Below are 21,460 nucleotides of genomic sequence, written 5' to 3'. Positions count from 1 at the left end.
TGTTTTTTTTCAAGTAGAACTTTATTCACTATTTCGATATGAGTGCTACCATCATCTTCCTTTCGGTCAGGCTGGGATGCTATAACTGCCTTATAGACCCCCCTCACATATTTAGAATGTACACCTGTCCACAGGTAATTCAAATTTACTATTTATGCCTGGCATGCTGCTAAATCAATCAATAAAAGTGATGCCCAGCAGCCATTTTGTTTTTATTAGACCACCTGAGAGCGGTTTATTGATTACTAAGTGCCTGCTGTTCATTTTTATCCAGGGGTTAAAATAAAAAAAAATAAAAAAATAGAACAAATCACACACACCACTGGCATTTGTTCCCCCAATATACTTTTATTTTTTTACATTCACATCAATACGGTTATATCATCCATCCAGAAGAACATTTCCCTGCAACAATGCCAATGAATTTCAGCAATAACAGATGTACAAAGAGTTCAATCTAAGACGCTAATGCAGATCAATTCACACAGCGACACATTTTGTTTATAGCGTATGGGAAGGGAAAAAAGGGGGGGTGGGGTACATGACTGCTGGAGATGGTTCACTTACTACATCGGACAGCCTAATTCAAAGGAGAACTCCAAGAGAAAAGCCATAAAACAATCATGAGCGGGTCATGTGTAAAACTTGGTGCCTGGCACGGCTCTCCTCTATTGGCTGTTTGGAGGCAGGAATAGATTCTGTAAAGCGGGAACTGCAGCCCCGTCTGCCTGGGTCCCCATAGGGTAGGACAATTATTAGAAAAGAGCTATGCGGGGTATTGGTAATAGCTCTATCATTCTATTAAACTGACAATGGATTGCTATTAGGTAAGCAACACAAGAACCATGGTAGCATGGTCACCAATGCACAGCCCATGTGCCGCTTACTCCATAGAAGCCATATGATGTATCAGCAACATGACTGCAAAAATATTGTTCAATTTTGGGTTCAGTGGGGCTTTACCCCTTCCAGCAGGGGTTGGGACTTTGGAGTGCATGCTGACAACAGTCAGGGGTGCATGTATGCATATAATCTGACTGCGGTCATCCTTTACCCACCAGCCATTGTATCTGCATGACATGTCTCAAAAATGAATTTTGTTGTGTGGTATGAGCACCATGGATAGCAAGTGATTAGCTGTTGGCATGCTGGAAAGTATTACTCGTACCATTTCATGCTGCGGTATGGCACCCAGATGCATTACTGTCCTCCCCCCTTCAAAGCCAAGTCCACGCTCTTGGCACACAAGGTCCTAATTCGGGGATGGTCATGTGATCGATAAAAACAAACTGTTAAAATAAATCCCTGAACATTAAAAATACTTGTATTTTCTGTGATTTTACCTGCAGTGTTTAAACCGGTGACAGGGTCTCCTAAACAGGTGTATCCAGTAGGGGGCACTGTCAGAGGAGCTGCATTAGGCTTCTATTTATGTGCTGGAAGCCTGGCACTGTCACCTCCCTGGGGTGTTTTGGATGTTAAAATCTACCCCATGGATGGATCAGAAAATATTGAAACACCGGTTTATACTTGTACCCCAAGGTTGGATATTAACTACAGACCCCCTTCAATAAAAAATGCTGGTCTTCCAGATACATCACAGAGTACACTATTCTGATAATTGTAAAAACACTGAACTACTCATCAGCTCAAACGCCAATTAAAAACGTAAAAAGGTAACATCTTGTATGCTGTAAATGGAGTGGATGTCAGGGAACGGTAATGAAGAATGCAAATCAGTATACCCAAGAAACGGGGACCCACTGGGGGGAGGCACATGCAGCATCGAAAGCTCCTAGGAGGTCATTCACCGTCTGTTCCACATCGTTATTAACTAGAACCAGATCAAAGTACTGCGCATAGCGGGCGCGGAGGACATCAGACTCGGCCCGAAGCTTCTGCAAGGCTTCCGACTATGACAAAAAAAAAAAAAAAAAAGAGAGAAACAAAAGAATTAAACAATGAAATGATTACTTTTTTAAAAATAGATAATCACTTTAAAGCTCAGATGCAATCAAAGTAATGAATATCAGTCTGAAATTATTATTAATAAACAGGATTTATTAAGCACCTACATATTCTGTAGCGCTGTACATGACAATGTACATATTCACCCTATCGTGCAGCATTTGTTGAATACTGATCTGCCCTCCGGAGCCAGCAGGCATGGGGTATTGTTAAATACAATCAATATTATTATTATTACACAACCCTGATTTGCTTTTTTTTTTTTTTTTTTTATATTCAGTGTTCAACCCTGATTTTTTTTTTTTTTTTTTTTTTTTATAGAAAGAACCTAAAATCCCCCTCATGGCTCTTCCTCCAAAATTCTGGGATTTGCTAGTTGCTCCTGGACATCCTACCACTACCTTTAGACACCCCGGGGCATTTATGGAACCACTGTAGTAGCTGTTTCCAGTTGGTTGAGGTTCCCAGGAACCTGAAGGGTTTATTTTTTAATTGTATTATTACTACACAGTATTTATATAATGCAGCGCTGTACAAAGTCCATAGTTATGTCACTAGCTGTCCCTCAAAGGGGCTCACAATCTAATGTCCCTACTATAGTCATTAATGTAGTTTTAGGTCAATTTGGGGGGTAGCCAATTAACTAAACTGCATGTTTTGGAATGTGGGAGAAGACCAGCGTATCCAGGGGAAACCCACACAAACATGAGAACCTGCAAACTCCATGCAGATAATGTCTTGACCGAGATTCGAACCTGGGACCCAGCGCTGCGAAGGCCCAAGTGCTAACCACTTACTGAGCCACTGTGCTGCCATTAAATCTGTAAAAATTATGATAACGTGGATTGTCTGGCTACAACAGCCCCTGGGGGGGTGGGGGCGGGTATTAAGCAGCCAGGTGATGTGATTGAAGCAGGAAAAATGGAAATTTGTAGAGATCAGAGCGACTCTGCCAAGGGCCAAATTATTATAGTTGGGCAATGGGTCCAGAACAGCAGGTCTTGTGCGGGGTTTCTAGAATGCAGTGGTTAGTACCTACCATAGACAAGGTGGGCAAAGGCTCATTGCTTTAGCAGGCTTGGTCTGATACAATAAAAAAAAAAAGCTACTGTAGCAAAACTTGCTGAAAAACAGCTCTGGCCATGAGAGAAAGGTCAGTACACACAGTCATCACAACTTGCTGTGTTGTGCCCATGGTGACTTTTGTTTACGTCAAAAACCACCCACAAAATGGGCACATAAGTCTCCATATTGGACCATGGCCCAGGAGGTGGCCTAGTCTGATGAACCACATTTTCTTTTAAGGTTAGGTAGATGACCGGGTGGCATCGATCAGCCAGGGAAATAACAAAACGTTTTATGTATGGATCCCAAATGCTTTGGAAAGTGGAATGGGTGCACTGGAAGGAATAGGGTTTTGTCTGGTTCCAACCTATCAGATCCTTGTGTTTATTGGAGGATGGAAAAAGGAAAGGTGTGATCACACTTTCATATTCACTGTCCCATCAAAAGATAGGACTATGGGGAAACCCATAAAAAGGCAATTATTTTATAAATGGTGTCACTGACCCCCTCCTCCAGTGTACCCAAGGCAGTATAGGTAGAATGCAGATTGTACCAGCAGGGGCTTTATGCCAGCTGAATGATCCATAGGGTGCGGGTGAGGTCCTATAAATCTTTACTTACTTTATCATTATCAGTCGGGGACACAAACACAATGAACGGAGCCAGTTCTGCTGTGCGAACCATCTTCAGAGTCTAGCGAAAACGAGACATAAATTAATACATAACAAATATTTATTTCTTGTAGTGCACACAGATTTCCTGTAATATATCTCTCACCTGTGGTTCTATATCCAGCACGGCCACCTTCCCATCTTTGTGGATGTCCGTTACAGTCTGGAATTTGGTGCCAAACATGTAGCCATTAAAGCTCCCGAACTCCAGAAATAGATTCTCTGAGATTGCTTTGCTCATTTCATCCACAGACACAAAATGATAGGCCGCTCCATCTTCTTCTCCACGCTTGGGCGGCCGAGAGGTGTCTAATGGAAACACAAAGAAAGTGAACCTTTAGCTCGCCAGCAGCCTTTGTGTGATTGGCTGGCAGAAGTAATTGAGGTTTCACCTGCCTGCTAAGGAGTTTCTTTATGATGTATGCTGACATTCTGCATGGAACTTATGTCTTGGCCAGCCAATTAGGATGGCCTGGGATACCCAACTCACAGGACTAGGAGTAGATATCATATTGGCAAGCGCTCCAGTTTGTATTGGGGACATTGCTCCACTAAGGAGGTTTACTAGATTAGTCCTGGTGGCCACTGTCATAGAAACAGAAAACAATGGGAAATCGAAAAGTTCGATTGTAGCTGGGACAGGAAATCTTCCAATTACGTTTTCACTGTGACAACTAAGTACATCCTTTATTTCAGACCTAGTGATCTCAATCAATGGGACTCCAGGGTTCTATATAAAATGCAGACAGAATATGCTGGTGGGGATGCCTAAAAGAGTACCTACAAAGCTTCCTGAAAGCATTGCAGAACACTGGCTCAGTACGCCTTAATCCCCCCAGGCCTTGATGCCAGCAGTTGGCAAAAGGTGATATAATGGCATTCATTGCTTTTATATATGTTCCCATTTACTTAGTCACTGGTTACCAGCATGCTCCCTGTAGCCCTTCATAGGTCTGTAGACAACGTAGATAATCTTTACAAAATTGGGGGCACTTACGTGGTGAAGGATAAGCGAATCGTTCTGGATATTTGGTAAGTAAAGTATTTTTGATGTGACTACGACCGACTCCACTTACACCTGAGGAAAAGCCAGAAGACAAAACAGAATATTTAGACATGAATGTTATCTAGATACAATTACTCAATATAATCTCCCAATATAATCTAATTGCCAGCCTGGTCATGTGATGGGCTAAAATCCCATTGGGATGTCAGTCAGAGGCATTACCTACTATGTACTATGATGGTGTAATTCATACTTTTGTGGGTGGTTGTACTCATGGCTATGCACTTACTAAATGCCTGTTGACTGCCTCCAATTTGTTCTCAGAGTTAAAATGAATTAGAGAGCTCAAGTTGGCCCTGTGACCACCCACATGCATCAACCTTTAGCTCCAAGTTAGCTGCTGGGAGCAATAAATCTTTTATCTGACTTAGGTAGTCCTCCACCCTAAAGCAGCCTGGTAAATGGCTCCTATTTAAGAGCCGCCTCTCATCTATTCGACTCCTTCCCCACAGAAACAGTCTACCATATATACCCATCAAAAATGTAATTTACCTGTATTTATGCTAAGCTAAATCAAAAGCAAGATTACACAAGATTCATGTTTGTTTGAAGCTGAATTCACATGCATGAATGCAGCTCTGTATTCATTAATACAGATTTTTTTTGCAAGTATCTTCTATCAACCTCTTACAATCTCTGTACAGCACAGGTCAGACCAGGAGAGAGGAAGCAGCATAAATAGCCACATAATAATGCTGCAGTGTACATGCCAATAGAAGGAGAGGGCAGAGACGGTAAAACTGTATTATGTGATTAATTAATGTTATGCACAGGACACATAAAAGACGTTTATAATCTGAAACTGACCAATCAGCACCAGAGTCTTCCTTGTAAATGCCGGGAGAGATACCACTTCTTCGTACAGCACCACATCAAGCTGGTCGAATACTGGAGGTAGATAGGAAAGAATATAGGTTAATGGTAATATATCAAGACTACGAAACAGGCAGAGTCATAATACAAAAGCTGTATAGCCATTTGTACTCACTTGAGCTGTGCTTGGCAAGATACTTATCCTTGCATTTCTTCTTTTTGCTAAAGGGGCTACAGGTCTGAGGTATCTGGTTGTTTGTATTGGAGCTGGCCACACGCCTGAAAGAGACCACAGAACACCAAATTTAAGCAGCTGCACTATTGATGGTTTTATATCATCATACAACTAAGACACCGCGCACTGCAAAACAAAAGTGACTTACATCCATGCATTGTGGAGTACAAAATTAGCAAATTTAAAATAGAGGCACCATGCCATTCTTTAGGCCAAAAGTATTTGTGCTATATTGAAAACTAGAAGTGCAGAGTTTACTTACCACTCTTGAAGCTCAGGGGAGGGTATTAGACCGGCAGTCTCGGCTCCGAGTGTCTTTCCTTGCCACCAGTTGGAGTCGTCTTTGTTTATGATTTGCAGAACGTCTCCAGTGCGGAAACGCAACCCGGCCTCCCGGCAGGGGATAAGCGGGTCTGAGAGAGGGTCGTAATCAAACAGAGCTCTCACAAACATCTGTTTAAAAAATAAATAAAATAAATATTAACAAATATATCTTTTCACATCTTCTATTTTGCTACATAAACAAAAAAAAGTGAACAAGGCAGGGTGCACTATGGGAAGAAGGCAAGCTGGCAGAGACATGCGAAGAAGGCAAGCTGGCAGGGAGACAGCAGGGCATTCTATGGGAAGAAGGCAAGCTGGCAGAGGCAGCAGGGCGCTCTATGGTAAGAAGGCAGGTTGGCAGAAGCAGCAGGGCACTCTATAGGAGGAAGGGTGGCAGAAGCAGCAAGGTGCTCTATGGGAGGAAGGCTGGCTGGCAGAGGCAGCAGGGCATTCTATGGGAAGAAGGCAAGCTGGCAGAGGCAGCAGGGTGCTCTATTGGAAGAATGCAGGGTGCTAGAGGCAGCAGGGTGCTCTATGGGAAGAAGTCAGGTTGGGAGAAGCAGCAGGGCGCTCTGTGGGAAGAAGACAGGCCAGAAGAGGCAGCAGGGCGCTCTATTGGAAGAATGCAGGGTGGCAGAAGCAGCAGGGCGCTCTGTGGGAAGAAGGCAGGCTGGTAGAGGCAGCAGGGTGCTCTATGGAAAGAAGGCAGGTTGACAGAAGCAGCAGGGCGCTTCATGGGAAGAAGGCAGGGTGGTAGAGGCAGCAGGGTGCTCTATGGGAAGGCAGGTTGGCAGAAGTAGCAGGGCGCTCTATGGGAAGGCAGGTTGGCAGAAGCAGCAGGGTGCTCTATGGGAAGAAGGCAGGTTAGCTGGAGCAGCAGGGCGCTCTATGGGAAGAAGGCAGGTTGGCAGAAGCAGCAGGGCGCTCCATGGGAAGAAGGCAGGCTGGTAGAGGCACCAGGATGCTCTATGGGAAGAAGGCAAGCTGGCAGAAGCAGCAGGGCACTCTATTGGAAGAAGGCAGGGCAACAGCAGGGTGCTCTATGGGAAGAAGGCAGGCCAGCCGGGCAGCAGGATGTATTATGGGTAGGCCAGCAAAGACAGAAGCATGCAGGGAAGAAGGCAGGCAATAGGACACATCAGGGTGCACTATGGGTAGGCAATGTGACTTAAAGGTCCTGCTGTTAATATCTTGGTGCCGGATACGAGGACACCTTTGTAAGGCTTTTGGAGTCCACATCTTAATAGGCTGACTCCACAAGATCGGGTAGTTTTATTCCTTTGGTTGATCAGTGTACTATGATAGGAATCTTAATGACAGGCTATCAAACACTCCCTGCCTCTTATCTATTCATAGGAAGCAAAATGAACCGTAATTATCTCAGGACGTAACGCAACTGATTGAAGTGTACTCAAGTACAAGGTTCAGTGAAAAGGTTTTACCTGTAGTGGTGGTTTGCGGTTACTCTGTGTGGGTGACACCTTTAGCATAACAGTTCCTTTACTTTCTTTCTACAGAAGACAAAGGAATTAAAAGGTTACAGTGCTGCCAGTTATAAAATGACTCCCACCCACCCAAAAAAATCAGGTAGATACCCAAAAACTGCCATGTTTGTGAAGAGCAAAGGATACAAAATATTATGCCACATTAGTTATTTGTTATGTACAAAGGGAAAGATCTTTCCAATATAGATGGAGTCATTATATCATAGGGGCATGGTGAAGGAACTGATTTTGCAGTGAAATTATCTTCTGTCAAGGTGTCTTCAATCTATTCCTCACCAGTACACTCTGCAAGTGATCCACACTTTGGTTTTGGACGCTCTTTCCATTTATTTCAAGGATTTCATCCCCCACATGAAGCGAACCTGAAACAAAGAATAAGATACACAAGATCATCAACTGCAAAAGGTTATAGAGGATATGATGAGCAATGAGCTTCATTTTAATTTCTTAAATCGCATTCAAACCAAAAGAAATCTGTAACACATATATCCATAGAGATGTAGGTTGTCAACCTAGGACAGGAAGTGTGTTCGGACTTCAGAATACCTTCATCCTTGTATGTAACAAGGTTAACAAAAAAGAATGAAGTAAATGTCCCAATGTAACAATTAGTTCATTGTTCGTGTGTATGAACGTGTTATATGGGTAACACGGTGGCTCAGTGGTTAGCACTCTGGCCTTTGCAGCACTGGGTCCTAGGTTCAAATCTCATCCAGGAAACTACCTGCATAGAGGTTGCAGGTCCTCCCACAATCCACAAACATGCAGTTAAGTTAATTAGCTTCCCCAAACAACTGACTTAAGACTGTAATAAAGACATATGACTGATGTAGGGACATTAGATTGTGAGCCCCCTTTGAGGGAGAGCTAGTGACATGACTATGGACTTGTACAGCGCTGGGTAATATGTTGGTGCTATATAAATACTGTGTAATAATAATATAGTATAGACGGTGCATGGGTCACCGTGTCTACAACATGAAAATGACACTCATGGCTGGAGAATGTCAGCAATGTCACCTTGTATTGCTGTAATGACAGGTTTTTATTTAAAGGCCCCAGAGTATCAATAGGTCTTTGTTTAGAATTTGCAGAGGTTTAGGAAGAATACAAAGCTCAAAGAAGCCCCCTAAATAGAACAGTAATAAATAATTATTCCATTAGACAGGTGGGCATTCCTAATATAAATATCTGGGTGTATGGGTGCCTTAAATGACCACGTGCGTCAAAGTGAAGTCTACATAAAGCTCATCTTTGGACTCACTGGATATCACTTAATTGCAATGTGGAGTTTCGAGATATAAGTAAAAACATACGACTTCCCCCCCATATTGCACTGCTCGGACCTGGCGGCCAATCACAAGACCACACCATGTGAGGACAAGGATATTCGGCCTCTCTCAATCTCAGAAAGGGGGGGTGAGGAAGGACAGGGAAGCAAAGTACAAACGGATCAAGGTGGACTTTGGATACACCGTCACTTTGCCCCAAATATAGCACACAAAACATGAAAGACATAACCAAGACAATCACCTTGACGATGAATAAGGCCGCCATATAGGATCCGTGCGACAACGCATTTCTGCTGCGGATTCAGCTTGAGAGTTATACCCTGCAGATAAGTAAAGAATAATTACATCAGGTTTTGCGATATTTCATTAATAAGAGCTTGGACATCCCATATTATTAATACAAAAGAGCCTTTACTGGCTTCCCTTTTATTGAACTTTGCTGCCAGATTTCAGAGGTCCCAGAAATCAGCCAACATCACATGACACCATATAGGTAGATGGACTGCAAATATAAAAAATGGAGGACCATGGAGAGTGCATGAGAAGACATGGCTCTTCGTTCTGATTTACCCCAAAGGTGTTCGGTGGGGTTGAGGTCAGGGCACTCGAGTTCCCTCCCTCACCTGATGTCTGATTAGTAGCTTTGGAAAGTTTTTTTTTGCTGAAGGCCCTGACAACAAAGCACATTCCTCTCAATTATGAGCCGACTTCCTTTTCACACGAATGACCTTCACTGTCTGCACATTTGTTACAGGAAGACACAGCAATGTGAGACATGCAATCAGCTGATTTGAGCAAAACTTGGTGGCATTCAGCTTTGAGGTCAAAAACTGGACAACAAATCCTTCAAAAGGGGAAGTAAAGTATTATTAAAAAGTGATGAGCGGCAGGATGCACATGGACACGATTCTGCACATGTGTGGGAGTTAAATCATCACCTGGGCCGATAAAGATGGCTGATGGCTCTAAAAACAGCAACTGAAGGGGCCAGGGAAGCAGTGGACTTCCTTGTGGCAAGTTGCTCGGCAATAATGTGCAGTAGTTTTACTTAACCTTTGTTATATAGTGAAAAGTATAAACCTAACATTCGGTGGCTCAGTGGTTAGCACTTTGGCCTTTGCAGCGCTAGGTCCCAGGTTGGAACCTCAGCTGTGACACTATCTGCATGGAGTTTGTATGTTCTCCCTGTGTTTGTGTGCGTTTCTTCCAGGTACTCCGGTTTCTTCTCACATTCCAAAGACATGCAGTTAGGTTCCCTGGCTTCCTCCAAAAAAATGCCCTTAGGCTGTATTAATGATGGGGACATTAGATTGTGAGCTCCTTTGAGGGACAGCCATGACATGACTATAGACTTTGTACAGCGCTGTGTAATATGTCAGCGCTATATAAATACTGTATTATAATAATACCCTCCAGTTCCTGGGAACCTCCACCAACTGGAAACAGCTACTGCAGAGGCTCCATAAATGCCCCGGGGTATCTAGTCTTGTGATAGGATGACCAGCAGCAACTACCAAATCCCTGAATTTGGGGAGGAGGAGCCATGAGGGCGATTTTAGGTTCTATTTATAAAGGAGAAGCAAATCCAAGTCTGGTGAGAGAGATCAAGAACAGAGCTGGCAGAATTTAACTATTTGTATATGCTTCATTATTCTGTGTCACAGTGTCTATAAATTCCAGGAATTGTGGGTGAGACACCCCTGCAATGATGGGGTTCAGGTGTCCCCAGTGAGGGGTTCCGGTAATCCCCCATCATACAAAGACATTGCAGACAATTGTGATCTCCCAGCCTTATGGTCACAAAAGACCCTTTTCTATTCCTCCATGATTGTGTGTCACAAAGACACGGGGTCACCATGGAGGGAACTGGAGTGTCCTGCACAGGTCCCTCAACCCCACTTTGGGATGAATAGGACAGATCTGCTCTCTAAATGGCTTTCAGCATTATAAAAAGCGGATTATTGTTCTGTGTTCTTTATCTAGTTTGTGGTGTGAATGTATGACACAAAAATATGAAGCAGAGGAATGCTGACGAGGTGAAAGATAAGACTGCTGAACAGCACAGACCTGGCCCAACTAATCAGCAGCTTCAGCACTTTGCTGTCTGGTGTTGCGCAATTCTGGTCATGTGACCAGCTGATAATAAGTCATCCAAGCAGATGTCACTGCAATGTGCTGAAGATATACGGTGTGGTGTCCCCGAGGTGTCCCCGGGGGTGTTTGGGCTTATTGGAAATAGCACCAATCACAGGTGTGTTGCAATGATTTCAAATTCATTATATAATTATATAGGGCTACACAGATAGAGGTTGTTGTCTGCAGCCTGGGCGGCATCCCCGGATAAAAGAATGTGTGAGCTTCTCCACCAATCAGAACGCAAAGTAAAAACCCTTGCATATATCCTCAATATCACAACCTCCATTGTGCCCAATCCATCACCCTGCTCACCTTATGCCCCCAGCCTCCAACTCTCTGGTCACACACCACACACCCCATCTACCCCTTTCCTCCTGTAATGGATACCTACAGATTACATTTTTACCCCTCCTGACACCCACCGTGACCCCCCTCACCAACATCTAGTCCACCTGCTTCCCCCCAGACCCCTCACAGCCTCCATGTTACCCCCCTCCCCCTCCCAGACCCCTTACAACCTCCATGTTACCTCCCAACCCCTCACACCCTCCATGTTACCCCCACAGACCCCTCACAGCCTCCATGTTACCCCCCGGACACCCTCCATGTTAGCCCCCCTCAGACCCCTCACACCCTCCATGTTACCCCTCTATGTTGCCCTGTTATCCATGTTACTCCTCCATCTTGCCCGGTTATCCATGTTACCCCTCTCTGTTGCCCTGTTATTCACAAAACCCTGTGACCCCTCCATGTTGCCTTGTTATCCATGATACCCCTCCATGTTGCCCTGGGACCCTTCCATGTTGCCCTGTTATCAATGCTACTCCTTCATGTTATTCATGTTCCTCTGTTACCCCTGCATGTTATTCATGCTGCCCTGTTATCCATGTTACTCCTCCATGTTGCCCAGTTATCCCTTAATGTTGCCCTGTTATCCATGTTACCCCTCCATGTGGCCCCCTCTCACCATGGGCTCCTCGGTGTTCCTCTGGAATTGGACCAGGCGGACCTTCTTCTTCTCCTCGGGGCATCCATTGGTGGTGTATCCGTCCTCTGTGAGGGCCCCGGGGGCTGAGGCGGGAAGTCCCTGCCGGGAAGACATGGAGTGTGACGGTGATGTGATGGCAGCCGGACCGGACTGATCTCCGCCCTTCACCCCGCTGTGTCAGCGGATCTCCGGGGGGAGCAAAGGTCGCCGTACCCCCCCCCCAGTCCCCTCCCCCCCTCACCTCACCTGAGCGGCCGCCTTGTTCTGTAGCAGAGTCTCCAGGTACAGATCGGACAGAGCGGACCTCATACTGGGGGTCTCCGATCGCTCGAACTTCAGGGTCATGTCTGTGTTCCTATCCCCGAGGAGCGGTGCTCATCACCGGCCGCCAATCGCCTCTTCCCTGGGTGTCCGGGGCCCGATAATGCCGCAGCGATGAGAGGAGACCCGAGTGGCTTTTTTTTTCCCTGGGTCACATGACAGGCAGGGGGAGATCACGTGATAAGAATGCCCGCTCTGCTAGGCTGCTTGCGTCACGTGACTGAGCTATAAGGGGGAGAGGGGGAAGGGCTGAGTGCTGACAGCAACTTGTTTACATCGAATGACACCGAAAAAAGGGGGCCACAGATGAGGGGGGGCACCGAATAAAGGGGGGACACACCGAATGAAGGGGGCCACAGATGGGGGGGACACACCAACAGAAGAGGGCTACAGATGGGAGGACAGCAAATAAAGCAGGCTACAGATGGGGGAGTCACCAAATGAAGGGGGCCACACATGGGGCCTATTGAATAAAAGGAGTCATTGATGGGGGCACCCAATAAAGGGGGGAAAAGATAGGAGAATGGCAACCACTGAATAAAAGGGACCACCAAATGAAGGGGCCACAGATGGGGGATAGGAAACACAGAATAAATTGGGGCCAACAAATAATGGGGACCATAGGACCACCGACAAAAGGGGGCCACAGATGAGGGAATTGATGTGCAAGAACACTAAATAAATGGGGCCACAGATGGGGGGACAGAGTATAAAACATTCATCAGGGTCCACACACCACGTCCATCCTGCACTCCGGTATGTGGCGGTGACATTAACACAACACACGTAAAAATGTTCAACATTTTTTCTTTGCAATGCAGGAACCCAGAAATACACATGTGCGCGGATTGTGCATGGCTCGGCATTTTTCTGGAGATATCTCTGCTGAAGCCACAACAATGGGGCTGATCATGTGACCTCAGGAGGAAGTGTTCCAGTACAAAGGGCAGATAAGGGAACCTCCCCCCATGGGGGGTTTGCTGATTTCCTTGCAATCTATAAAACTGGTAGGGGAGGGGGGACTTTTTGTTTACTCTGAAAAGGTAGTTACACATAGGGCCACACAAAGGGATTACATCTGCCCTTTATACAGGGGGATAACAAAATTAATTGCTTTCATTTGGGGGTAGGTAGAGTTCCATTATAATGCATCACTTTCCTGGGACCCTGGGGTGTTAAAGTCTCATCCTGGGGGGCATCAACAATCCAAAAAGTACACTGGCAATGGGTGGCTGGAGCGTCACAAGGGCCCCAGGAGGTACTAGACCAACAACCCAATAATTACATTGGCAATGGGTGGCTGGGGCATCACAAGGGCCCCAGAAGGTACTGGGCCAACAACCCAATGGGTACATTGAAATGGGTGGCTGGGGCGTCACAAGGGCCACAGGAGGTATCGGGCCAACAACCGAATAAGTACACTGGCAATGGGTGGCTGGAGCATCACAAGGGCACCAGGAGGTTCCGGGCCAACAACCCAATGGGTACATTGAAATGGGTGGCTGGGGCGTCACAAGGGCCACAGGAGGTATCGGGCCAACAACCCAAAAAATACATTGACAATAGGTGGCTGGGGCATCACAAGGGCTCCAGGAGGTACTAGGCCAACAACCCAATAAGTACATTGAGAATGGGTGGCTGGAGCGTCACAAGGGCCCCAGGAGGTAGTAGACCAACAACCCAATAATTACATTGGCAGTGGATGGCTGGGGCATCACAAGGGCCCCAGGAGGTACTGGGCCAACAACCCAATAGGTACATTGAAATGGGTGGCTGGGGCGTCACAAGGGCCCCAGGAGGTATCAGGCCAACAACCCAATACATTGACAATAGGTGGCTGGGGTGTCACAAGGCCCCCAGGAAGTACCGGGCAAACAACCCAAAAGTACATTGACAATGGGTGGCTGGGGTGTCACCGGGGCCCCAGAAGGTAGCTGGCCAATAACCCCACATGTAAAATTACAATGAATGGCTGGGGTGTCACAGGGGCCCGATGAGGTACCTGACCAACAACCTCATATCAATGGGTGGCTGGGACATCACAACCATGACTGAGGAATCCATTTCAGCATCACGATACTGAATAGCATCATCATTTATTGCACCCCATAGGCCCATCGCAATCTAACCGGTTTCCAAAAACTTCAGACACTTCTATTTTTATCAAGCATAAATATTTTTAATTTTGAAGCATAGAATGCAAGTTTCTTTTTCTCTCTTTATAATAGTCTGGTCTATTGTTCACATCAAAAAAAGTTTTATCCCAATGTGTAAAGGGAAGGGGGAGCAGTTTATAAGGTCCATCATCATTTTCATGTTTACAAAGAATTCATAATGAGGAAAGGGTCAGAACCCATTTAAAAATTGATTAGACGCAGACGATGGCCCGGCCTGGGTATGTAATCTGAACACAGGGCGACACCACAATCTTCAAACAGAAGACAAATCAGCCAATTCTGTTCACTCAGAGCACAATGATTCTTGGATGTCATGAAGAAGGCACCTGGCCTGGGTGATTAAAGGTCACTCACCTGTAAAATACGCAAAGCTTTTGTAGTCCCGTTTAGCCCTGTGTCTGCATTGGCCCTGCCCAGAGGGAGGAGGGCTGGTAAAGCTGAACTCCAGGCAAGCAGATCAATACAAAGATGCAATGCATTTATGGGAGTCAGATTTGACCCGATCGAGTTCTGAGATTAACATCACTTATAGTCTGTGGTGTTCTCTCTCAACCTGCTGGCCGGATAGTTAAAAAGAGCAGCAGGAGACCAGTGAGATCTGCCCATTGCTCTCTCCTCTTATCAACTCCCATTTCTGACCCAGGGTTGGGTTGGTAAGGCCGATACCAAGTCACATTTTTAAATTATTACACCGAATGTATTTAAAAACAAAATATTTATTAATAGCTGTATTCAATTGTGTCTGCCTGGATTTCAGCTTTAGGGCCATGCCCTATGCACACGAAGAGTCACACCATGGTGGTGAGGTCATTCGTGATTGAAGCTCAATGCGTGCCCTGTTGACTTCTCCAGTCAGCGGCATTTACACACACAGAGCCGGGGTATAAAAGGGAGATAGATGGTGCTAGTACACAGTGCACTAGTAGTCATGTACACCACAGCTCACTGGTGCTCTTAAACAACAAAATTGTACTGTAAATGGGGTACTGAGGTGAGATCTCCATCATGAGACTTAGGGAACGCAGGCTCAACGCATCAGAAGGCTGTGTTTGGGACCATCCACGCGTTCCAGCTTCTCAAAGTGTTTCCTTGCATTTCGTATATTTATTAAAGTTGCAGCTGAAGCTGTAAAAGAAAACAAAACAAGGTACATAGGTGAGAAAACAACTTTGGTAAATTGGAGGTTCACTTCTAGGTGAGTAGAATGAGGTAACAATATACCATATTATATTGATATACTATATTGTTTTACCGTACAGCTATCTCAGTATAGCCCCTGAAGCCAACGGCGAAACGCGCCAGCTATTTTCTTCATGGAAAGAACTTAGGTTTCTACGTATAGACAACATACACTATCCCCATGACATTTCAAATGGGAATGGGTCACCTATTTTAAATGTAATGTGCTGAGATGTGCTATTTTTGTGTTCCATTAATATATGAACTATAAGCTACAATTGCTGACAAACCCCAACTTCCTCTGCCTTCTTTAATATATTGTTTGGAATGGAGTCAAATCAGACATTTGAAAATAACCTGCTCAGACTCAGCGGCTTTGTTTTCTACCTCCCTGCAGCTACTCAGCAGCTTAGCAACATGTAAGGAGCTAAGCTCACACTGTGTCCCCTTCAAGCACTAACTTTGTATTTCAGATCACCCTGCTTCCTCAACCGTCTCAGATGCCCAGCTCTTTTTGCTCTCCCAGCAGCAACTCCATAGATACCTCAGTTTCCCATTTTCTAGCTATGGCTCAGCTCCAACTTCTCACTTTCTAGTAGTAATTTATCAACCTTTCCCTCCCCTCCATCAATAGTGACCCAGCAACTCTTCTAAACAGTGGCTCAGCAGCTGTTTCTCCTACCCCCCCAGCTGTTATTCAGCAACCCTTTAATCCCTAAAGTAAACACAGAGCTCTGGATGGGGGAGAAGGAAGCCGAGCTGGTAAGAGAAGGACTTGTATAACTTGTCAGGGCAAAGCAACAGTCCACCGCCCCCCCAGCAACATATTCTTTATCACTTTGCTTCTTGGCTTGGCTGCTACATTCAGTTAGCACCCTGGCCTTTGCAGCTCTGCGTCCCAGGTTTGAATCTCGGTCAGTACTCTATCTGCATGGAGTTTGTATGTTCTCCCTATGTCTGTGTAGCTTTCCTGCGTGTACCCTGGTTTCCTCCCACATTCCAAAAACATGCGTTTAGGTTAATTGGCTTCTGCCCTAAATTGAACCTAGACTGTGGTAATGACATATGACTATGGTAGGGACATTAGACTGTGAGCCCCTTTGAGGGACAACTAGACATGACTATGGACAGCGCTGCATAATGTCGGGACTATATAAATACTGTGCAATAATAATAATAATAATAATAATAATGAAAATGCGATCCGATAGGGCGAAGCAATATATAGCACTGTCACAAGGGAGTCTGCAGCATTACCAAGTGACTTAGAGCTTACATAACATGGCATTACATCTGTCCCAATGGATAAGTGGAGCAAAAAGACAAAGCTCAGCAAATGCTACCTCCTGGCGAGGGATGCAAAAGTGAACCTGTTGCATTAATAAAGCTCAGGTTCACTTTATACCCAAGATATCCCCCAAATGATATAAAAATGAAAACACCATAATATGCACACCAAATATCTCTAAACAAAACACTGGCACGCAGACTAATAATTGAAGACATTTGTTAGGGAGAATATAAAATCGTTTTGTGAATGTGATCTTTAAACTTACGAATTGAGGGGTCGGACATTACAACCATGACGTAGGTGTTGGATGTGAAGATGTCAATAAAAGCAGCAAAGTTGGAATTGCGAACTTCCATGCTTTGGAAAGAGGCAGCCAATTTACTGTGAATAAAGACAAGAAACGAGTGAGGTGAAAAAAGTGTAATGCAAGAACATTGGACGGTAGGTTCAATATTAGGGGTGGGCTACACATTTACAGCGATAGACTCTAATAATCGCACGCAGCTGGCAAAATAAAGCCTAACTCCAGATGAAACTTTGAATTAACGATGGCTATACGATTACTGCGATTGCAGTATTACCTAAATGTGTAAGATAACTATCCCAGCACCCACCAGAATCAGGTAGCCAGTGGGACAGATCCGCCCAGGTTATGTCAGGCAACTTCTTTAGAAATGACTAAGTGATTGTCGTGACTAAGTGATAAGTGAAATGAGAAGTGATTGTCGGCTCTTACTAGTAGCAAGTTTTTTTTTTTGCTGCCACTGGTATTAAAAGGAAGAGAAACAGCTTAATGCTACATCAAAGCTGCTCGAAAGTTTTTGTAACCACAGCCTTCAGGTGTAACAGAGACAGGAAGCGAGGAAACAAAATCTCGCCAATGGGGTCATGCAAATAAAAACCTAGCAGAAATGTCAACTTTTTCCATAGCTAAAGAAAACATTGCCTTAAGTTAGTCTCGTTAATATTTTTCTCACCTGCAGCTTAACTTGAATTGTTTTATAATGTTGCTAATCTTCTCAAACCTATGAATGTCCCTCTGTTCCCGGCACTGGTAGTGGGAAATGACCTGGGAAAAAAAAAGTTCACCGTTACAAAACAATGGGAATAATGGAGGTATTATTAATCCAATCCAGGCAGACTCAGCACAAATCTCTCACCAGAAAAGTCGCTCTCTCAAACAGCAGCACTTCGTCAGCTTCAATGATCTGAGCAAAATTGCGCAGGTTGGATTCCAGTTGCTGCACATTGGGAATGAGCTGATAGACGATGCTGGACCAGGCCTGAACACAGAGGAGAAATGCAAATATTAAAACCCTTGTCATTGTACTGGCCTGTGTATGGAATATGAACACAATGGTGAGGTTTGGGTACCTTGTATAGCGTTTCATCCCAAATAGAAGTCCTGAAGCAAGCACAATCTAAAGGCCTGGAAAGACGCCTCAAATCCTCCTCACGCTCCTTAAATATCTGGGAAAGAACAAACACAGTCAGAAAAAAAATGATGTGGTATTAACAGGAAGTGATGGTGAATTTCTACAGTAAACTGTGAAAGGGTTAGGATTTCTTGAAGGTTATATAAAAGCTAATCTCCAGGCTCCTTTAAATACCCCAAATACATATAACAGACCCCTTCCAACTGACCCAAAGATGCAGTCCCCAGTCTTCTTTTTTTACTTCTGTTCACAATAGGTGAAATCATTCCTTGGGTGTCCACATTGGTATGACAAGGACACTTCCTATTGGCTGTGCAGCAACTCCTCTCAAGATCCTAAATATTTGCTCAGGGAGGATTTTAAAAGCAAAGGAATGTCTCTTATTTGCTCAATTCTAACTTAATATACCTTTAAAAACATGTTCTTGAAATAAAAATATTGATCCTGACAAAGCTGCTCTATAGATACAAAACTGTAAGAGGTGTAACCCCAGGACAGGAAGTGGGTTATTGGCAGGGTTACGAGGTGAAAATGATTTGATGCCATGGAAGCGCTGCACAGCACTTAGGTACTATGAATAGGTGCAATCAAAGACTGGCAAGAAGGAAATAGCAGAATTATGTTGTGTTCATAGAAGACCACTGGAGGTGGACTGAGGACAGCACAAGAGAGCAAAACTGGAAAGGGGAACTTCAACTTTAGATTTATTGGAATAGATGCCAGAGGGAAAAAACTCACCAGATCTCTCTGATCTTCCTGCACCAAATCCATCTTGTGAACCAAACAGAAAACCTTGGCATCAGGGGAATTCTGCAAGATAGCTTCTAAACAGGACTGATAGTAATGCATGTCCTTTTCCAGCTCGCGACTCTCCACGTCAAAAACATAGATGAGAACTTCAACGTTGCGGAAGATATTGTCACGCTGACTGGTGAAGTAATTCTCCATGAAGGTGTCTTGACTGTTATGTTATTGCACAGGAGGGTGAGAAAAGAAAACAGATTACTTTATCGCCTCTGCAGTAATGACATTTCATTCTTCCTAATCTCTGAAGTAAGAAAAATAGAAACAAGGATTGCCTCCAATAACCTTTGTGTGCCCTGTGTGGATCAGGCTGTAGATGGGAAGTGATGTCTTTATAATTAGCGTTACAGTACTATCTGATACCTACTTGTGAATATTTATGCCCGGGGTACTTCAACCTAATATGTTGTAGCTGTACATGACAACTATTTTTATTATTTATATGCAATTTATAACATGTAGATTTCTGTTTTATATTTTCTAATACAGTACATATATAGACCCTAGGATTTCAAAGCAGGAATCCCAGACTTGTATTAGTTGTATTGCATATGATAAAGGGCTAATGGAGCCTATGAAGCAAGGGTCTGTCTATGAACTATAGGATGTCTGAATTTCAAGATAGCTCATTTGTCCAGCCAATGAACAAAAGCCAAGACTATGAAATTGAATGCCATAGCTGTGGGGGAAGGGGAAGGCATAGGGGTAAAGTGAGAGAGCGAACAGAAATGAAGATAAAAGAATGGAAAGGATATAGCAAGAGCAAAGAAAAAATGGAAGGAGGGGGAAACAAGAAGGTAAAAGAGTAGCAAGTGCATTTCCTACATTTCCTACCCCTTTATTTTACAATTTGATACAAAGTAAACTCACGGCTACTGGATCTGATTGGTTAAATGCTAACAAAGAGGTACAAATCTTCTTTCAACCTGCAGCTCTGCTATTCAGGGGCTGCAAAACACTAATACCAGGTCAGTTTCAGGTACCCTTGCTGCTTCCACTCACAAATACATTTCATGAGAACAGAGCTATTTTGGTTTATCTCTTATTTCTGCCTGGTAGCTTTATTATAAACTTCTCTGCGTTATTTTTGCTTCAGAAAACTTTACTTACCCGCCACAATCCCAAAGATTTAATACTAGGTTCCCCAAGAACCGCACATGAGAGTGTTCCACATCAACTGCAAGAGAAACATTCAATAGTTATGTTGTGGCTGATGTTTGTTTACATCATTGTTTGTAAGATATTGGACAGAGGAAGCATTAAGTGTGGCCCGACATCACTAAAGGGCCCCACACAGGGTATGGTTCTGTTAGAGACAGGAGATATGCTATAGTGGTTGTTGGAGAGTTGAGCTATACTGTATTTTTAAAACATTCATAGACAGAAGCAGTGTTTCTCAACCAGGGTTCCTCCAGAGGTTGCAATGAGCAATTTGTGACTTTCAATGATCTTTTTGCCTATCTGTAAAGGTGATATTTTTCCCAGTGCCCAGCAACGTAAGAGGAATTCTTCCTACTGACCACCATACTAATGTACTGTGAAAATAGTAATTATATAGGAGACCTGAAAGTTTTTTCAAGGGTTGCCACTTGTTAAATAAGATCAATGCAAAATGATGGTATTATATTAGAATAGGAGGATACACCCAGCCTGCAGGAGCTCTGAAGCCACACAATAAGTAATAAAGGGCCACAGGTTGGGTACCAGGGGTTTACATCAATATGAAATGCTTTCCCTTCAGCTGGCACTTACTTGTTGCTCCCAAACGACGAGTGTCCCGTGCAATGTAATTTGCAAAGATGATGGATCTCATGCTGGTCTTCCCTGACCCACTCTTTCCCATTAAAAGAACCTGCAAAAGAGATCAGAATAAAAATTGTTGTATTAATACCATATGAATTCATGAATATGCAAACCCTATCATTAAAATGCCTGGATATGCCAGGTGTTCCCACATCCTCCCCTGAACTGCACATACCCGGATATGCCAGGTGTCCCCGCATCCCCCCCTGAGCTGCACATACCTGGATATACCAGGTGTCCCCACATCCACCCCTGAGCTGCACATACCCGGATATGCCAGCTGTCTCCGCATTCTCCCCTGAGCTGCACATACCCGGATATGCCAGGTGCCCCCACATCCACCCCTGAGCTGCACATACCCGGATATGCCAGGTGCCCCCACATCC

General features: G+C 44.4%; 2 protein-coding genes across 2 annotated transcripts in view; both read right to left on the bottom strand.

The window, feature by feature from the left end:
• Positions 1 to 328: 328 nt before the first annotated feature.
• On the bottom strand, positions 329 to 12,546 carry MPP1 (MAGUK p55 scaffold protein 1). Its single transcript, XM_072431289.1, has 12 exons — positions 12,310 to 12,546; positions 12,043 to 12,162; positions 9,181 to 9,259; positions 7,924 to 8,009; positions 7,585 to 7,653; positions 6,081 to 6,271; positions 5,759 to 5,862; positions 5,578 to 5,658; positions 4,702 to 4,782; positions 3,811 to 4,013; positions 3,655 to 3,726; positions 329 to 1,913 (listed from the first exon to the last, which is right to left on the bottom strand). Exons 1-12 carry the CDS (start codon positions 12,406 to 12,408, stop codon positions 1,737 to 1,739), a joined length of 1,362 nt encoding a protein of 453 aa, XP_072287390.1. The 5' UTR covers positions 12,409 to 12,546; the 3' UTR covers positions 329 to 1,736.
• Positions 12,547 to 14,536: 1,990 nt separating this feature from the next.
• LOC140343103 (ras-related GTP-binding protein A) overlaps positions 14,537 to 21,460 on the bottom strand; it is a 9,579-nt gene continuing 2,655 nt past the window's right edge. The window contains exons 3-10 of the mRNA XM_072429606.1: positions 21,024 to 21,123; positions 20,382 to 20,448; positions 19,206 to 19,428; positions 18,406 to 18,501; positions 18,192 to 18,314; positions 18,009 to 18,100; positions 17,297 to 17,412; positions 14,537 to 15,686 (exon numbers count right to left, since the gene is read on the bottom strand). Coding sequence (XP_072285707.1) covers positions 15,589 to 15,686; positions 17,297 to 17,412; positions 18,009 to 18,100; positions 18,192 to 18,314; positions 18,406 to 18,501; positions 19,206 to 19,428; positions 20,382 to 20,448; positions 21,024 to 21,123 — 915 coding nt within the window. The 3' untranslated portion in view covers positions 14,537 to 15,588. The remainder of the gene's footprint in view (positions 15,687 to 17,296; positions 17,413 to 18,008; positions 18,101 to 18,191; positions 18,315 to 18,405; positions 18,502 to 19,205; positions 19,429 to 20,381; positions 20,449 to 21,023; positions 21,124 to 21,460) is intronic.

The sequence above is a fragment of the Pyxicephalus adspersus genome, chromosome Z, assembly GCF_032062135.1.
Source record: "Pyxicephalus adspersus chromosome Z, UCB_Pads_2.0, whole genome shotgun sequence".
NCBI lineage: Eukaryota > Metazoa > Chordata > Amphibia > Anura > Pyxicephalidae > Pyxicephalus > Pyxicephalus adspersus.
This window is presented reverse-complemented; position numbering and strand designations above follow the sequence as displayed.

Coding starts and splice junctions, on each gene's coding strand:
- MPP1 (XM_072431289.1), bottom strand. CDS start 12,408: ATGACCCTGAAGTTCGAGCGATCGGAGACCCCCAGTATGAGGTCCGCT. Junction 8,010..9,180: donor CGGCCTTATTCATCGTCAAG/GTGATTGTCTTG, acceptor TCTTTGTTTCAG/GTTCGCTTCATGTGGGGGAT. Junction 3,727..3,810: donor TGCTGGATATAGAACCACAG/GTGAGAGATATA, acceptor CGTTTTCGCTAG/ACTCTGAAGATGGTTCGCAC.